Here is a 19280-nt window from a genome sequence, read left to right on the forward strand (position 1 = left end):
GACGACCAATTTTGAGGAAAAATGCGAGGTCTTTCCACTTTTTTGGGAAGTGAAATGTAAAAAACAAAAAAACAAAAACAGCATCAAAGACAGAAAGATTAAAACATTAGGCCTAAGGCATGAATCAAATGTGCTTAGATCCTAAACTATTTGCCTGAGTTGAAATTTTCATTAAGGTCCAAGATGGCGGCCAAGGAGGGTGAAATGTTTAAAGTCAACATGGAGGGGGAATTTTTAAAGTCATCATGGAAGAGGAAAATGTTTAAAGTCAACTTGTCTAATTTTACACTCATAAATCAATGATAGGTCAAAAGTTAAGTAATGAACACGTAGGAAAAAGAAAGTTCTAGTGATTGTTTCCGGTACATTTATCAGCTAATGATTTCTAATCAAAAATGCCAGTCACCCCGTAATGAATAAGGTTTAAAACTTTGTGAATAAATGATTTCATTTGGTTAAAGTTCCTGAAAAGAAATAGTGGAAAATGAATAATGGAAATTTTGAAGTTGGAATAATTAAATAGGGGTTGTGAAATAATGGAATAACGATTTCCTTTGGAGTTTGTTCGGTCAAGATGATGAAACGAATCTGGAGCGTGTGACTTTAATATATACTGTCTTATTTCATAACAAGTTTTCCCGCTACAAGTACACTGTTGTTTTCGGAAATGAGAGGCCAATTTGTTTACCAAAAAATAAAAGAAAAGAAAAGGAAAGCACAAGGAACGAGAAGGAAGGAAAAATTCTGGAAAAATTGGAACATTAACATTTTACCGCGTTTCGCACCAACCCCCGCTCTTATGCCTTATGAAGGACTGGGACCAAAGTCCATATGCGCATGTCAAATTTACCCTGATTTTCAAAATGGCTACCGCCGAGCGCAGAGAAGCAAGGAGAAGAAAATTGCTCCAGAACTCGGAAAATCGCTTGAAGAGAATTCTAGGAAGCCGCTCAAGTCATTCTAATACGTTCCAGCCCCAAACCGAAAAAGATGAAAGTGTCTCACAGAACAATTCTGTGGAAAGCGATGGTGTTTTCGTTGAGAGGGAAGTTCTTGACAGTGATCTTAACGGAAGTGAAAGAGCTGATAAAGTGTTACCATTAACGGATAAGACTACTGAAATGGAGCCATCGGAAGGCGTTTTTGAATCGAAATATTTAGAGGGAAATCGATTTATGGACACAGAGGTTAGACCTCCATCCACAATGAGAGATCGGGACTCAACTTCACAAAATACTGAACAAAGAGATGAAGGCAGTTTGTCAAAGACAGCATCAAATACCGGTAGTTGGAGAGTTGTTTTGAATGTGATTCTAGCGTTTATGTTAGTGATCCATTGGTTTTATGTCAATTTGGAAGCTTTGCTTTCACTCAGTGGTAAACAAAAAACTGAAAGTTCTCCTGTAAAGCATTCAGTTCAATCACAGGTGAGATTATGCAGGGGTGACTGTGGAGTGCCCCTTTATCATTTGTTCTTTGGCTGATTACATACCCATGCCATATACTGTATTTCCTTGAATAAGCACCTACGCTCTAATAATCCCCTTCCCCGGAATAAGTGCCCGCCCTCTTGGCCAAAATATCAAACACCCCCTCCCTTGAATAAGTGCCGCCTCCCCTCCCCCATTATATTCTTTAATAATAGGGATACAAGGAAGACCAGTAACAAAATGTCCAGTGACACTGCTGGGAAGAAATCGTAAAATTAGCAAATTTACGAAGTTTAATGGTGACACGTCCAAAGCAAGCAAAGTTGTTGCTCCAAAAAGTCTTGAAATTTTACAGACATTTGTATGATGGTGGGTACGAACTCCCCCCCCCCATCATACAAACATCTATAAAATTCTGAAACTTTGCAGACCTAACATCTTTGTCAGCTGTTGACAAATCACTTTGAAACTCAGCAACTTCACACTGATTTTAAGGCGTTCTTTCCAAGTTTCAAGTTTATTTATTATATATAAAAACTATTTACAATCAAATCTGACTGACCTGCAGGTAGCTAAACTAATCGAAGTAGGTCAGTCTCACAAGTTCTAAATATCACAGATTTCAAAAAAAAGAGATTAACAAAGTAACAGTTTTTCAAAAAGAAAGAGAGAAACGTATAAGCAATAATGGTTCCACATTAAATCAGAAAAAGGAAAACTAATTGAACAACAAAAAAAGTAACAGTTATGATGATAGGTACTAAATATATATAGAGAAAAGAGTTGTGAGTTAATTATAATTTTTTTTTACGTTTGGCCATGATTTTGTTATTATCTATGTAGTTGTCTTCGGTTTTCAATGTATACAATTAAGCTCCTTTAAGTTTTCTTCTGAAGGTCTTCTTTGATATGTTTTTAAGGCTATTTGGCATCTCATTCCTTACCTTTGTGCCAACAGGAGAGAATGCATTCTTTTTTATATCAAGTCAACGGTTGTCAAAATGCGCCGAAAACACATATCCCTAGTCATTTGTGTTTCTCAGCTGGGAAACACATATCCCTCGTGATATGCGTTCACCCACCTGGGAAACAAATATCCCTAGTGATATGTGTTCCCCTACCAAGGAACACGTATCCCTACTGATATGTGTTCCCCTACCTGTGAAACACATATCCCTACTGAAATGTCTTCCCCTACCTAGGAAACACATATCCCTGGTGATATGTGTTCCCCTACCCAAGAATAGGTATTCCTAATGATATCTGTTCCCCTACCCAGAGGCACTTATTCCTAATGATATGTGTTTGACTACCTGGGAAACACATACCCCTAGTGATATGTGTTCCCCTACCTGGCAAAGACACATCCCTATTAATATGTGTTCCCCTATCTAAGAAACACATATCCCTAGTGATTTCTGTTCCCCTACCTGGGACACACATATTCCTTGTGATATGTGTTCCCCTACCTGCAAAACACATATCTCTAGTGGTATGTGTTCCCCCACCTAGGAAACACATATCCCTAGAGATAAGTGTTCCTCTACCCTGGAACACGTATCCCTTGTGATATGTGTTTCCCTACCTGGCAAACACATATCCCTAGTGAGATGTGTTCCCCCACCTGGGAAACACATATCCCTAGAAATATGTCTTCCTCTACCCGAGAACATGTATCCCTAGTGACATGTGTTCTCCTACCTGGTAAAGACATATCCCTAGTGATATGTGTTCCCCTATCCTGTATGTGGTCCCCTACCTGGGAAACACATATCCCTAAAAATATGTCTTCCTCTACACAGGAACATGTATTCCTAGTGAAATGTGTTCCCCTACCTGGGAAACACATATCCCTGGTGATATGTGTTCCCCTACGTGGCCAACACATATTTCCAGTCTGTTATATGTGTTTCTCTACCAGGGAACACGTATCCCTAGTGGAATGAGTTCCCCTACCTGGGAAACACATATCCCTGGTGATATGTGTTCCCCTACCTCAGAAACACATAATCCTAGTGATATATGTTCCCCTACCCAGGAACAGATATCCCTAGTGATATGTGTTCCCCTACCTGGCAAACACATATTCTTAGTGATATGTGTTCCCCTCTCTGAGAAACACATATCCCCAGTGATATGTGTTCCCCTACCTGGGAAACACATATTCCTAGTGATGTGTGTTCTACTACCTGGGAAACACATACCCCTAGTGATATGTGTTCTCTACCCTGGAACACATATTCCTAGTTAAATTTGTTCCCCCACCTGGGAAACACATATCCCTAGTGATATGTGTTCTCTACCCTGGAACACATATTCCTAGTGAAATTTGTTCCCCCACCTGGGAAACACATATCCCTGGTGATATGTGTTCTCCTACTTGGGAAAGACATATTCCTAGTGATTTGTGTTTCTCTACCCGGGAACACGTATCCCTGGTGGAATGTGTTTCCCTACCTGGGAAACACATATCCGTTTTGATATGTGTTCTTCTACATCGGAAACACATATTTCTAGTGATATGTGTTCTCCCACCCAGGAACATGTATTCCTAGTGATATGTGTTCCCCTAGCTTGGAAACACATATCCCTAGTGATATGTGTTCCCCTAGCTGGGAAACACATACCCCTAGTGATATGTGTTCCTCGACCTGGAAATCACATATTCCTAGTGATATACGTGTTCCCGTACCAGGGTAACACATGTCCCTAGTGATATGTGTTCCACTACCTGGGAAACACATATCCCTTGTGATATGACTTTGTGTTCCCCTACTTGTGAAACCTTTCATAGTTTTGCAGTAGTTTTGTACTGCAATTGTTGTCAGGGCTGTCACTCAGATTTCATGTTGCTGGGTTTGGGCAATTAGTTGGTGGGAATTCAACAGTTACTGTGAAACTCAAAAAACCGTTAACAATAGAAATATTTATGGAATGTTATTGTGTTGCGAGAAATAAGCCAATAAGCCACGGGATAACTAAACCGCAAACAGCAACGGTAATTAGTTTGTTGTTTTGAGGTTTGCTCACGTGTCCTGAACTTTATTTTGGTTGGCCAGTACACAATCAATATTCCTGAAATTTTTCAGTTGTTCACGGTTTTCTGAGATTGACAGGAAGATTTTCCTTTGGTTCTATCCTTTGGTTCTTTGCTCATGATAGCCAGCTGAAATTCCAGCCTGCAGCGCATAGTGACAGCCCTGGTTGTTGCTGTTTCAGTCAGCATGACATGGTTTCATTTGGTGTGTAACAAATTAACTTCCTTATTTCTCAGTAAGCACGTGGAGATGATAAGATTTAAGCAATGTCAGAAGACAAATGATTGTCCAGCTAACAAGTTGATTTTCTTTTTTGCAGTCTTTAATCTGGCCATTTCTTGCTTTACAATTATTTTTGGTCTGTGGCACAAGATTTAGGCAGGTATATGTATGTCATGATAGTGTAATGTGTAGTAGGAATAGGCCCTTTGCAGCTCAAGGTCACGTGACCTGTTTAATGCAAAAACTAGATTCCACTTCAACAAAATCTGAGGTGGAAAGAGCATGAGAATTAGCTAGGAAGCTAATTTTGAGGTAATCAACACATGACTCTAAGATATTACAAGTGATGGAATATCTGTATTTTACAGTTAGTAGGGTTTTTTTATGGAAAAAATGTTACACTGCAAGGTATGCAGTTGAGGGACGCGTTTTTGCATTGCTGCATACATATTCATATAATATTCACACCATAATGAAATTGCATCATTAAGAGTTTAACAGCTAAAAACTATCAGACCCAATATTTCTGTGCTGTTTCAATCTGGTATCTTAGGGTTGTATCCCATAAGTTTGGCATGAGATAAGTCTTTTGTCCCCAGCTGCAAAGGGCCTACATTGTATCTATGCTACAAATTTAGTGAAAGCTGTATAAGGTGGTCATACGTGCAGGGGTTTTAATAAGCATCGACAACCTACGAAACTGACGCGTCGGCTACTTTAATCAGAGCAGTCGGCTACTTTTCTTCCCGAAAAAGAAGCAGCTAGTTTTAAAAATGTCGTAAACAAAATAGATCTTTAAATTTGAATTAAAACGTAACCTAATTATGATGTGCTTTCAAGGTCCACTGATATGTTCAGGGGTTTCAATAAAAGCCGGTTACCGGCGGTCTACCGCCGCCTGTAGGACCTCTTACCGCCGTCTGTTTGGATTTCATTAATGAAAATAAAAAGTGATTTAAAAATAACAAATACAACAACAACGACGACCACTGAAATTTTGAATGAAAATTTGAAAATGAGGTTTGATTGTGTAAGAATATTAGTAGAAAGAATTTTGTTGTAAAGTTTATATCATTTTATTTTATTCTGAAGAGTTAAAAATCAGTTTGTTGCATGCATGTTGGTACATTTGAATGAGTAGCAGAAAAGTTGTACTTGTTTTAAGAAAGGACTTCAAAGAAATTACTGCCTAAGAGGATATCAAGTCTCACTAAGAGATATCTGCTATCTGCCTAGAAAGGTATTCAAAATGTACCTTTTTGTATCAAAAATTTAATAGTTTTTTTTAAAAAAATCCTGCTTTGTGGTCAATAAAAATACGCATCAACAACACGCTTTTTGATGCCCAAAACGCTGGAAATCGCATTTCCGAGCTTCTAGATTTCAAATTTTTCTGGGGGAGCATGCCCCAGAAAAATTTGAAATCTAGAAGCTCGGAAATGCGATTTCCAGCGTTTTGGGCATCAAAAAGCGTGTTGTTGATGCGTATTTTTATTGACCACAAAGCAGGATTTTTTTAAAAAAAACTTACGGCCCCTTTAGTGGTCACAGCCGCCTATTAAACCCTCAGTGGCCGCTTATAACTAATGTTATTGAAACCCCTGATGTTATGCTTTATTTACACCAGAAGCGCTTCTGGTTACACAAAAGCTGTATTTCGGTCAATTTTTCCACGTTTCTTTTTTGTCTACGCAGAATTTTTTTAAGAGGAAATGTACTTAATTTAGAATAGTGACATTTGTTCATTGCTTGTAAGAATTGATTGTGTGGCTTTGAAACGTGAATGAAAGTTATATTTTCTTGAATGAGAAACACAGTCTTTTGTTCTCAATTTAGTCCCCGGAACACTGGAAATCGCTTTTTAGGGCTCTGAAACTTTCCAAAAATTTTCTGGGGAGCACGCCCCCAGACTCCCCCAGAAGAAGGGGGCTAACGGCCCCTTGTTGATACAGTCGGTTACTCTATTCAAACCTGCTGGCTACTTCAATTATTATTGAAACCCATGTGCGTGGGACTCTCTCATTTGTATACTTAATACAGGGTGCCCACCTGTTTTGGGGTCTCTTTAATACAGTTTACACTGCAGCTTAAGAAGACCTATAGCATGAAACACTGAGTGTGGTGGAAAATTGAATTGGTTTATCATAAATCCTCTATTAAGCCCCCCGCCCCTTCTAGTAAGGCCCCTCTTTTCAGTTGAAGAAAGTTATTGAGCCCCCCAAACCCCTCCCACTTATTCTTAAAATATGATAGACTGCATCCATCACTTCAGGTGGAACGATCCGATATAGTTTATTCAAGTCCTAGAAGTCGGGATTTGTTGTTGATTTTCGGATGCGTGGCCTCCACCTTCATGTACCTGAGCTTTTCCAGTGTTTGCATTCTAGTTTTTTTTATCTAGAACTGATACCATCTTGCTTCTTCGCTGTATTTAATAAGCCCCCACCCTTGTCTCTTAAGCCCCCTTCCCCCCTCCCTACCAACGTTCTTGAAATAAAGAAATGTCCTCGGGGGCCTAATAGAGGATAAACGATATATAACTATCCCAGACTGTGTAACCAATGTGATTGAAGTAAAGGGTCGTCTTACTCTTTGAGGTAGTTAAGGTCATTTTAAACTCACATTTCAATTTGTCATTAATCAGAATGAAAAATAAATGGAAAGAAATAGCGCCACGGTCCTTCGTGCAACTTTCTTGTTTTTCTGTTTTCTCTGCAGACGTACCATTCTCCATTTATCTCTATGCTGACAGTAGCCCTACAGCTATGTGGTATTCCTATGCAAGTCACACACAGGATCAACTTTGTTCTCACAGCGCTTCTGGCTGCCCTCAAGGACTTTGTAGTGTTTCTCTTTTCAAGTGTTGTCTTTCATCATGTTGTTGAATATGGTGTCAGTAGTGGACTCCTGAGGCAAGCTTTGGACAGCTTTGAGTAATACTGAGGCATGTACAGGAAGTATAATTGTATCCTTTTGTCTGTGTTGAGTGCAGAATGCTACTACATGCAGCACTGCATACAGCACCATTGGGCCGAAACAAACTTCCATTTCCGGGAGGCGTCCGCCTTACATGGCCATGGAAAATGCCTGACTGAACAGCGGTAGTAGTCACTTACTGCAGAGTCCCTTATTAGGGAGTGGTCCGTCTGACAGACGTGTCCAGTTATGGGACAGTTGACTTGTTTAAAGAGCAACAAGCACCGGACAAAAACCTTTAAGTTGGTACTTTCTCTCAGGCCTTAAAAATGGTAAATTCTCCTGCTTTAGATAGCGAGTCGTTATCTTCGCATCAGAGTTATCTGTGACAAAAACTGTCGTAATGCACTTTTTGTACATCATTACACAAGTTATTTTCACTCTATTTATGACTTTCATACAGTTTGCCGATAAAGTCATTAACTGTCACTCAAGTCTTGTTAAGGATTACGTTCATACAGATAATCATTTTCAACATGCATTTAAACAGTACTTAAAGTGAAACCGATCATTGTAGCCATATGTATTTGGTTAAAAGTTTTATCGTCAAGTAGGCGCAATCATGGTACGTACATGTTAGTCTCCTTCGCAGCCCCTCGGGACAGAGTCACTCAATGCACTCCGTAGATGCGGGGAGCGCATTGCGTGACCCGGCCGACCCGTCCGGTTGCTAAGGAGACTACGTACATATAGGCACTTAAAAATTAAACTGTGATACAAGGGCTCTGGCCTTGCAGTCCAGAGGCCCAGAGTTCAAGCTACGCCCCCAACGCTAACTGGATTTGTTTTTGATAGTTTTCTCGCGTTCAGTTTCTTGGCCATGCTTGTAAATAGCGATCCGGTTTGCCTCCGGTCAGCTGAGATTCTTACTCGTTATCTTTATTTCAATTTTTTGTTTATGCCCGTATTTTTGGGCGACAATGCAAACTACTGGGTACTAGTGAGAGTGATAACCCTATAAGAATTAAATTAACAAACACATTAAACCCTAATTCTTTCGAAACCACGCATTGCAAGGCATCCATAGAATGCATTGTAATTTTTTGGCACTGTACTAGTCGATTTGCTTGGTACTCAACAAAGAGCTGTGAACTAAATCGCTGGGAAGAAAATGCAGAATAAATTAAAAATAATAACAATAAATGAGTGTTTCATTTTTAACCTGGTGAACAGGGATGAGTTTTTGAATTCGATTTTCTTGGGAAAAATAACAAAAAGCTCCAAGATGATTGGTAGAATAAACAGATCTAGAGGAAGGATCTAGGTATTAAAGCCGTTCAATGAACTTGTCGTTCATGATAATTTCGTGTTTGCATTTTCTTACCTTTGCAACAGAGTTGATTCAAATATTTAAACTACCAACGGTTCCAAAAAAATATTCATTACTAACTATACTTACAAACAGAACTCGACACGCAGAACAAGCATGAACGCTTGGTTATAGCAAAGAAATTAATCTACTTAAACTTGTTTGAGAACTGTCACGTCTTCAGCAACATAATATTAGCAAAGTCATGTCATGAACGCAAATACCTTTTACTCTTTTGAGGATACGCGAATAGTGTTTCGCTTTGTTCCTTCCTTTGACAGGTATTGTTAATAAGCATTAAAGTTCAATTTAAGGAGGCTCGCGCTCGCAAGAGCGATTGCTTGCCAATCTTTACTGTTGAAAGAACTGAACCGCAGTTTAAGCCAGGTATATACATTTAGATTTAGCGGCTCTGTAAATCATCATTAAATGATTTAAAAAACAAAAAGTGCAAAAGACACTTTCTAGGATGCAAGATTTGTATAACATTATATTTCAAAAACGCTCTTAGCTTTTTTTCCAAATTTAGTCAAGGTAAGACAACGGTCTAGACTATTAGCGCGCTAAATGATTTTAACAGATTGTTGCCGCTAGACTTCGAGAAAGTTCCCAAAATGTAGATTTCATGTGTTCGTTATTCTATCGCTACGGAAGCGGCGGTGTCATAAAATAATGAACAAAATTTACGCTAAAATTAAGTTCAATGTTAGATATGTTGTTTCACTTTAAGTCTTTTTTGTACATGCATTACAGCCAAACTTATGAATCATCAAACACGTAGGAGTGAGACCTTGAAAAATGAGTGCGAGCCTCATTAAGGTAGCTGGAATTTTTTTTATCGACGAGTTTCCCATGGTATGCTTTGAGTCAGATTCTGAATGATTGAGGTAAGAATTTCGGCAATTTTGTTTTTGTGCTTTTGCAGTCCTTCTTGGAGGTTTTTGCCTTTTTTTAAATGAATAGGCCTCATAAATGCATTGCGGAGTACATGTCCTTTTAATGATATTGAATATATCTTGGGTTGTGAAGTATAATAAATGGAAATAAATGTCTTCCTTCCAGAAGCCACGAGTTGATAGAAGAATTCAAAGTGGTAGTTCAGAAATAATTTTTTTCGAACGCTATGTTTAGACATAAAATCGTCTCTTATAGAGTTTTCAAAAAAACGTTTCACTTATTTGCCTGTAAGCGGGCCTCCTTTATACACGAAACATAATGGGTTTTTTTCACTGATATTAGTTGCTTTGTTTGTAAATAAATCCAAATAAATGTTTTGTTTCAGAAGCATCGTGTTTTTGGATAAAACCGTCTGCTACAGAGTCGGTATTTGATAAATTGCGATACGTGAAAAAATGTAAGAGTGCCTTGACTTGAAACATCCTTCAGGCTTTTTGAATGCATCCAAGATTTCAATTAAGTTTTCATAATTTTACAGAATAAGATTCAGAATAAGTCATGGCGTGAGTTTGTCCAAAGGTTAACTCTGTTTCGCTTGAACTAGCAGAAATTACATGGAGTTAAAAATCAACGGTATGGGTGATGGATGTCATTTTAATTATAGAGGATGTGGTCGTATAAATACAGAATGATATAAATGAGCCGGTGGACTGTTCAAGCATTCATGTACCGTTAAGGCGGCGTATTAACAACTAAGACAGGTTGATGTAGGGGAGGCAGACGAACTAAAATCATCTTCATTTCAGAACGTAAAATATGTTTACATGATAAAACAGGATTTTAAAGTTAAAGGTTAATCTGTCATTTTAGCCAAGGTTGATTTTAAGTGAATAAACGAGAATAAGTTTTAGACTCTTAAGCTTGAAAGTCGAGTTTACTACGATATCTCCAGTCTTGGAAACGGCCCTTGTTGAGTTTGGAGATCGATTTTTTCCCCTAAAAGAAAGTTATCCTTTTAATTGCGCAGAAGATCACGACGCTTCGTATAAGCCAATGCATTTTATACACCTATTATAATTGCTCAGCATGTATCGTGTACGTTGTGGTCTCAATTTTTATTAAATCTGATCAGACTTATTGAAGCGCGAAATAGTTTACATTTGGAGATGGTAAACAAAGACCGGAGTTATGATCGGCTCGCCGGGGTTTAACTTTTTGATAATCTCAAAGGCCTCTCGCTTACAAACAACAATTGAAAGAGTATCCAGTTGTTTTCAGCTGTTGCCGAATTGTGAAAACAAGCTCTTTCAAATGGATGCCGACAAATGTTTTCATAACGATATTAAACTTTGTCTTCGTTGCCAGATCAAGTATAACTGTGTGATTTCTAAAATTTTGAAATAAAAATCACGAAAAAAAAGAAATGATGGGAAGTAAATACAATAAAATAAGGGTAATGTGTTAAAGTTTTTTTTTTCCTCGAAGAATTAGTGTCTGTGTTACAGGTCAAGATTAATTTCAGGTTAAAATTTTGTGACCTAGTTTGGTTCTCAATTTTCTTTGCCTCCTAGCCCTAATTTTTTCATGAATAAAGGTTAGCAGGGAAAAAAAATTGAGAATCAAACTGGATTAAAAATTTTTCGCCTGAATTCAATTTTGACCTGTAACATCTACGATCATGGGTAGATTAAGGTATGTTTCAGTACATAAATGATACACTTCTGAATTTACACTTGTAACAAAAACTGTAGTATCTTGCCTTAGGCAATAGGATTCCAAAAAAGAATTACAGTGGCTACGACTTATACGTTCTATTTTATTTGCTGTTTACTTATTTGTTTTTACTTTCCAATTTTTCTACGCGCAAAAAGAAAGAGATACAAAGTAGTTAGACCTTGTCAACGAAATCTTTTTTTCTATTCTCCCCAAACAATTTTCCATATTATCATTCAAATGTATCAACTTCTACAACGCATGAACGACAGATAACCTTTTATCTATTACATATCAACGGAATACTCTTAATGCGAACCAAGACCTAGATTTTTCGTCAAGTTTATTCACATATCTGTCCAAGTCATCTTGTAAGCATCTATTGCAGTGAAGAGAGGAAATCATAATTTGTTGCCTAACTGAGGTAGTTTCCCCATTTCCATGATGTATATGAAATAAATCATTTATGTATGAATTTCGGATATGAAATTAAATGAAGATGCGACATTTCCTGAGCTGAATTTTTTTTTTCATTTAGTTTTTCCTTGTGTCGGTAACGGAAACTAATCGTGAATTGAAACTCTGTTGGAATTGCCTCAATGAAAAGATAACAGTGTCCGCTTGTAGTCAGCTTATACCACAAACACAAAGGCCCCCTTTAAACTTTTGCTCAGTGCGAAACAATTAACCGTCAACTTTTTGCGTGGAAATATTCTTAATATCTGTACAGTAGATGTATTGGGTTTTTGAGTTTGTCTACGCCGACGCAATAGCACTTAAATTCAATAGCACTTATGCCGACCCACTGTCTAACTCCTAATTCAGAGTTCTTTATGTTTCCCTTACGTGGTGGCTCCCATATTAAGCCCATAATCTGTTGTTCTACAGTCTGTTATCTTCATGGTATCGATACAAACGGACACTTTTCAAGCCTATTTCTTGCCTGTTTGGCATTCTACATCTGGTTGAGAAGCTTGTCAAGGAGATAAGTTTATCTAATGTTTCGACCTTGAAGTCGTCTCTTTCCGAGTACTTCCATTAGCAGGTAATAACTAAGTTGCCCGTCCACATTTGTCTAAAAGCCACTCAAGACTGCCCCTTTCCTATTTTGAGGTTGTTTTGTCTGGACGTTGGGTCACTCCATTTTTCCAGTGTTATTTTTGACCTGTTCTTGGAGCCATTTGAGCGCCTTGGAAGTCGATAAAGAGACGTTGTTTTTATTACTTTTTGCCAAGTTTTGTGGAGGCGTGTGTGGCCGGGAGGGTAACATCTCCAACTCCGGATCTGAAGGTCTGGGGATCTCGCCTCGCCCGTCGCGTTGTTTCATTAGACAAGGAACTTTACTCCACTTTGTCTCCCTTCACCCAGGTGTATAAATGGGTAACGGCAACACACTGCTGGGGTTAACCCTGCAATGGACTAGCATTCCGTCCAAGGGGGGAGTAGCAATACTCCTAGGCGTTCTCCATGCTAAGGAAACTGGGATAAGCTCCAACCGTTTGGGCCTTTGGCTCGTGTGCGCCTTTTACTGAAACAATCCAGATGACCGCAACTAAACATTGGTGGTATTAAAGCTCATTTCTACTCCACCGGAAGAAACCCTTCTCTGAGAATGTCGCGACCAGTTTGAAATTAAAGTGTCATCAACTGTTATTGAGGGTATTTGTCGTAATCTTCGCTCATTTATGTCCCTCTCCCGAGAGATGTTGCGGCATAAAATCTTTGAGCTACAGAAGAGCTTCTTGAAAGCTAGGCGAAAGTCCCTGTTCATGCCAGTGTATATCCATGGGTTCGCACAAGAGAGAACGTAGGGAAGGAACACAATTACCCCTGCAGCCTCCATTGGAATTTCATGGTCGGTGAACGCCTCAATGAGGGTCACCACTAGAAATGGACTCCAGCAGATGACGAAAAGACTTACAATAATTGCAAGCATTTTAGTGATCTTCAGTTCTCTGAAGAAGCGTTTCCGTCGCTCGAACGTATAGGAACTCCTCTTCCCTTGGTCGTTTGAAGCTGTGCCGGGTCTCGTGGACTGCATCTTGGAAAGCTGGTTGATGGCCGCCCTGCAGATGGTCATGTAAGCGAACGACATGATGCCCAGAGGGAAACAGAATAGTGATATGAACAGAAAGATCACGTAACCATGTGTAACCTTTATGTTCTCATGAAATATCAGAAAGGAAATCCCAGCTATGAACACAGAAAATCCCCAGACAGCTGCTATGGAACGCTTGGCCAGACGCGGTGTCACCACCGTTTTATAGCGTAACGGCCTGGTGATGGCGTAGTAACGGTCAATGGAAACCAAAGTGGCGTTAACGATGGAAGCGGAACAGCAGAATGGATCAATCCATTTGGTCGTTAAATCTAGCAGCAGTACATTCTCGATGGGCACAACCTCGATTATGAGCCACGCGGGCATCGCCAGTAGAGCAACGGCTAAATCTGCTGAAGCCAATGAAACGACAAAGTAGTTTGTCACCGTCCTCAACTCGCGGAATGTGCAGACTGCCACGACCACGAAGCTATTGCCAGCAATTGTTGCGACAATGAGCAACGAGACAAAAATTAAGAAGAGAATCCTGTCGTTTGACTCTGGCCCGTAAACATCATCGGCTGATCTGTCGCTTACGTTATAATAGTCCATGGTCTTCAAACGCACCTTTTGTTGACTACAGACTCGAGACTCTGACTGTGTTGCTATCACACCGATGCGCAAATGAGAATTCTGATACAAACTGGGAACGATATCAGTTCCACCGTTGACCCGTTGTTCCAGTGAGCTTAATAAATTTTGAAAACCACTCGGCCTATCCTGTAGTGTTCGTGCAGGTTTACCGATGAATCTTGCAGATGATGGTGCAGTGTGGATCCTAGACTCTACAATCCTCGCGATAATACGCTCTCGTCGACTTCAAAGGCCTATTGCATCGATGTCACTTTTACGATTGTTTGAATGGCTATCTTTAGAAGGGCCTGCAAAATAATAAGAATGTGGACAATGTTATTAATGTCGGTGTTTTTTTCTGTAAGGCGATTCTCTATCAGTTCTCTTTGAGGAAGTTTTGAAATGCTTAGCATAGCACTATATACGCAATTTATATAGGCGTTTTTCTATTACTAGATGGCCCAAACGCAATCGCGCTACGCACATTTCCGGTAACCATGGGGTTTTTTAAGGATTTGATGTTTATTAAATTTGCATTCGAAATTAAAGTATTGTTGCGGCTTTTGAAAATTACTTCCTAAAGAAATATTATCTCTTAGTTCGCGGCTTTGTGCGTAAACAGCAAGCGGCCGCCCTATCGTTTAACATGAAGCTAACAAAATAAATGATAGTCGCAAAATTGTATTAAGAATAAACAAAAAATGTAGTGCTGCCGTTTTTAAATATTCTCCAATTTTGCCTGCTGCCAGGGAAAATTGTTGACCTCCAGGCGAAAGTGATTTCTCCTATTTTGTTATGCTTTTCGTGTATTATCAAGAAGCCATTAGGTGCCCTGTCCATTGTTATTATAACTGCGAGACACACCTGCTGAAACGAAAAAAAGGCTTTAAAAACGATTCAGGGATACTGAAACTCGGGTTACAGAAGATCGTACGAAATGTCTGTTTCCATGAAAGAACTTATGTACAGAGAATAGCGATTGGAGTCAATGCTCATATTTCGTGCAAAGTCTTTTTCATCTTTATTATTAATGTTTATATTTGGTTTTCCCTGTTAATCTATACCGCCAGAATTCTCATTTTAAACACAGTGGCTTCCGCTAAAATATTCTTGCTGCACAATTGAGAAAACATAACGCGCCAAAGGTCGGTGTTTCAAAAGGACCAAGGCATCCCCTTTACCGGTTTTACCTCAAGTTCATCCAGGTTACAGTAGTTTAGTCGACACAGAAGACTAAACGATTAGACCGCTAAAAGATAAGCCGTAGACTACTAAAAACGAAGTAAACAAACGACTTGAAAAAAGCTATTTTGATCATTTTATCCTGTTTCTATAAGAGAATGAAGACGTTGATTACAAAAGTGCACTTGTGCCGATATCATTAAACACAAGTCAGCTGACAAGTGAACACAGGAATCATATTAAAGCTATTTCAAAAAGAACATTAGCGCCCTGTGGCTGTTTTGAATTTAACCATTCATGGTTTCATGTCCCTTTTTAGATTGGTGTTATGCTCTTCGCACCAGACCACACCAAACGTTGCCAAGAATATGTTATCTACGATCTATACATAAAAAGGAATAGTAACGGGTTGCGAAAGAATAAGAACTAGTGGAGCATCTCGACCGCTAACTGTGAACTGCATGTTTCCTGAGAACGATGATTTTTCAATCGGTGACACACGTGGCTGGGAAGAAATCCGATTACTCCCAATGGGAAATGACCCTATGAACTTCTGGGCCCAGTTGTTCGAAGGTTAAATTTAACCCGGGTTTCTTTTTCTTGTGTTCAAAAGCTTTTTCTCGGATAATTTTCTCTGTTATTTTTAGAGCCTCCAATCATCAACTTGTAGAATTAAAACTGAAATGCTTTTTAAGCTTTCAAATCTGAATGCAAATCTCGCACTAACACCCATTTTTAAACAACTCAGCTGTGGTTACTATAGTCCAGATGCTCTACCACTGAGCTACAAGAGACACATGAAGGGTAAGGCCATTGAACTAGGTCCAGCTATCTGACATGTTTCTTTATAACCCTGGAATCTATCTGTATGCCGGCTAATATATTAACCCCTTCGACGCCAGTCGTCAATAATGGTGACGTACCTTAAACTTGTAATATTTGAGACTGTGGATGAGTGCAAAGGAAAAACGCGGGGAAACAAAAGTCTGGCGGTTTTGGAAAAGTGCAACAGAGTACCAAGACACTCGCAAAGCCCGTCTGCCAAGGTTATCTTTGGGTCACTGGTGGGTATGTAATTTTCATAGCCAGGGGCTTCCACACCCCCGTGACGGTTCTAAAGGAGAGCTTCGATACGTGAACATGTATTAGATGCAGGCATGTCCCTTTTTGTCCCTTGACCCAATAGCAATGTATTTTAGTCTTTTTTTCTGATTTTCTCTGAGACGGTGTTGCCTTTTGTCATCAAATGCTTTCAGGGAATGTGTGAATATACCTGATATAGTTTTACAGATGCACGCATGTACGAAAACGAAGGGTCTAACTCTTTTTGATGACATAATTTTCAGTGATAAATTAAATGTCAGCTTGTGAATAATTTATGTATGGTGTGTTTCTTTTTATACTAAATGTATGTAGATGCTTATGCTCTGGTAGCAAACTAATACTTACTTCAATCGAACCGGTGCTTCAGTAGTCCGTCGCGATTGAATCACTGTTAACCACACAAGGAATTTGTCCTTCTCCGATGTAAAGAATAAACGTTTCAACTGGAAACAACTATTAAAAGAAGAAATTCATTTCTCGACGACCGCTGTGATCGTGAAAGTGAGTTTTGCTAGTGCTAGAGTGATTCGTTGAGGAGAAAATTCTTAGACGGGCCTTTTTTTTTGTTTACTGTATCCGGAATCCGTAGACAGAATTTTCTTGTTATATTCCGAGTATGCCAAGAAATATTATTTTCCCAGACAGAGACAGGAAAGGCAAACACAGGTGGAACGCGAGGCAAGGATTTGACCAATGCCCGATTCGGATGGTTTTAGTTTGCGTTGGAGATTGTTTTGTCCCTAGTGACAGTTACACCATTTCATTTATTCATATTGTTTGCTGAGTTTCACACATTTGTCTAAATATTGTTCCTTAGCCTCCGATCCTATAATAAAAAGAAGAGATGCAAAAATGGACCGGCAACATTTATGACTTAAATCGCAAAGGACAAGGGATTAGGTAATGTAAAAGCACAGTGTAAGAAGTCCAGAATGTTGCCGAATTGGTATAATTAGTTTTAATTAAGAGGAGGTTTGTAGTGCAAAGTCAATAAGCTTTCTTCGAAGATTCCCGCTTAGGCCAACTCTGTTTGGCGAAATGTTTGTCCAGACGGTCTTTCAGAACTCTCGCATATGTTTACCAATAGAAATCATGTCTGCAGTCACGTGGAAAACCAACATTTGACATGTTCTGTAGGCTGATATGATGTGATTAACTCCTTGAGTTGGTTGGTTTTGTTTTGATTTTTTTCTGAAACTACCTCCATGCGATAACTTAAGAAGGCCAGAAAATTGATTCATGATTGAACGAACGAGAAGGAGTGTAATTCCTTTGTATTATGGAATAAACAGCAGCGTCGACTGGGTCAAAAAATGGTCTTACATATAAATAATAGCTCTAATGGACCTTTTTTAATATAATGCTTTTCTATTCGTACCATTTTAGTTGTTTTTAAAACCAAAGGAGGAAGTAATTTTTACCAACTCTCCACCGACAATTTCTTTAAATCTACGAGAAGGAATTTCAAAGTCTCGGAATGATACTAGCAATGTTACTTCTCGGAAACACAAACCAAAACAAATCAACATAAAAACAAAGAAAAAACTCCTGGGTTCAAACCTTTCACAGTCCTTTCACAAAGAAAAAACTGTACTCTTTCGATAGGCGCCCATCCCTCGTTGCTGCTTCGGTGGTAATTAAACAGCTCACTCACGTAGTCAACTGTGATTAAACGCATTGATGGCGGTTCTAAGTTTAATTTCATAGATATAAATCTTGTGGCTTGACCCTTTAATGAACGTCTTCGCCATAATGTTTTTTTTTTTTTTAATTCTTTCCGTTTTTCTTTGAGGTAAATATAAAGAGGATATTGCTAGCAAGAATTTACTTGTTGAAAATGCTGTCAGCAAAATTATTAGAAAATTTACAGTCACTCGCAATAGCTTTTGTCTAGAAATGAGGTGGCAAGATTATATAAGTAATGGATATGGAAAATTATACACCGTCCGGTCCAAGCACTTACATAATTATTCCTCGTTTATTGATCCTAGCATCTTCTTTGTTCGACGTTATCAAAAATATATCTGACATGTTTGATGCACTCTGTACAAAATAAGAGACAAAACTCAGTGAAAAAGAGTAAAACAAAATGATTAATTACTGCATCTTTTGATTTATTTGTCTACTTCTTAAAAAAAAAATTTTAAATTATATTTTCATTTGATGTTCAGCTTTTTCAGTTTACAGCCGAGTGTTTTTAATCCTACGGGGAAAAAGAAAGATTAAAGAACGGATCATCATCCAAGTCGCTTTATTCATACGGCTTACGAATTTGCAAGTGAATGGTATTACGGTTTTTTTTCTAACAAATGGTGTCTATTGAAGGCAGAAATTTATCTCCTTTGAGTAAGTGAAGCTTTTTGGCAAACATCAAATGCAAATTACGTTCACATAAAAGATGTTTACCAGTCTGAGAACAATGGCACCGTTAAAGTAACCGGAGTTACGAATGTGGCCGGCACAGGTTTGGACACATCAAACGTGCAAAAAATAAAATAAGATAAAGGCAATCCTTTTTACTTGAAACAAAGCAAATATTTTCCTGAGAAACCAACCAGGGGCTCGTCGGAATGTCGTCAATCGCGTTAAGGCAACAAACTGAGTTTTGTCTTCATGAAATATATTCATAACATTCATGAATATTGCACTCCATAAACTTTGCGGTCTACGCACGGAGGTTTTTTTTTTTTTTTGGCGTACTTACCTGTACATTGTTTTTCTCAAAATTTCACCGTCGA

The 19280-nt window shown here is 38.7% G+C and overlaps 2 protein-coding genes across 3 annotated transcripts; one reads left to right on the forward strand and one right to left on the reverse strand.

Annotated features, from left to right (window-relative positions):
* Positions 1 to 849: 849 nt before the first annotated feature.
* LOC140947962 (uncharacterized) lies at positions 850 to 7812 on the forward strand. The gene is made up of 3 exons (XM_073397188.1): positions 850 to 1427; positions 4788 to 4850; positions 7409 to 7812. Exons 1-3 carry the CDS (start codon positions 864 to 866, stop codon positions 7625 to 7627), a joined length of 846 nt encoding a protein of 281 aa, XP_073253289.1. The 5' UTR covers positions 850 to 863; the 3' UTR covers positions 7628 to 7812.
* Positions 7813 to 11674: 3862 nt separating this feature from the next.
* Positions 11675 to 18587, reverse strand: LOC140948202 (beta-2 adrenergic receptor-like). 2 transcript variants are annotated; one of them, XM_073397421.1, is made up of 2 exons: positions 18506 to 18587; positions 11675 to 14564 (listed from the first exon to the last, which is right to left on the reverse strand). In XM_073397421.1, the coding sequence occupies exon 2, from the start codon at positions 14233 to 14235 to the stop codon at positions 13138 to 13140; it is 1098 nt and encodes a 365-aa protein (XP_073253522.1). In that variant the 5' UTR covers positions 14236 to 14564; positions 18506 to 18587; the 3' UTR covers positions 11675 to 13137. The 2 variants fall into 2 exon arrangements, 1 of the variants encoding a protein (XP_073253522.1); XR_012167019.1 differs by lacking the exon at positions 11675 to 14564 and adding an exon at positions 16311 to 16995.
* Positions 18588 to 19280: the final 693 nt, after the last annotated feature.

Source organism: Porites lutea, chromosome 9 (genome assembly GCF_958299795.1).
Source record: "Porites lutea chromosome 9, jaPorLute2.1, whole genome shotgun sequence".
Taxonomy (NCBI): Eukaryota; Metazoa; Cnidaria; class Anthozoa; order Scleractinia; family Poritidae; genus Porites; species Porites lutea.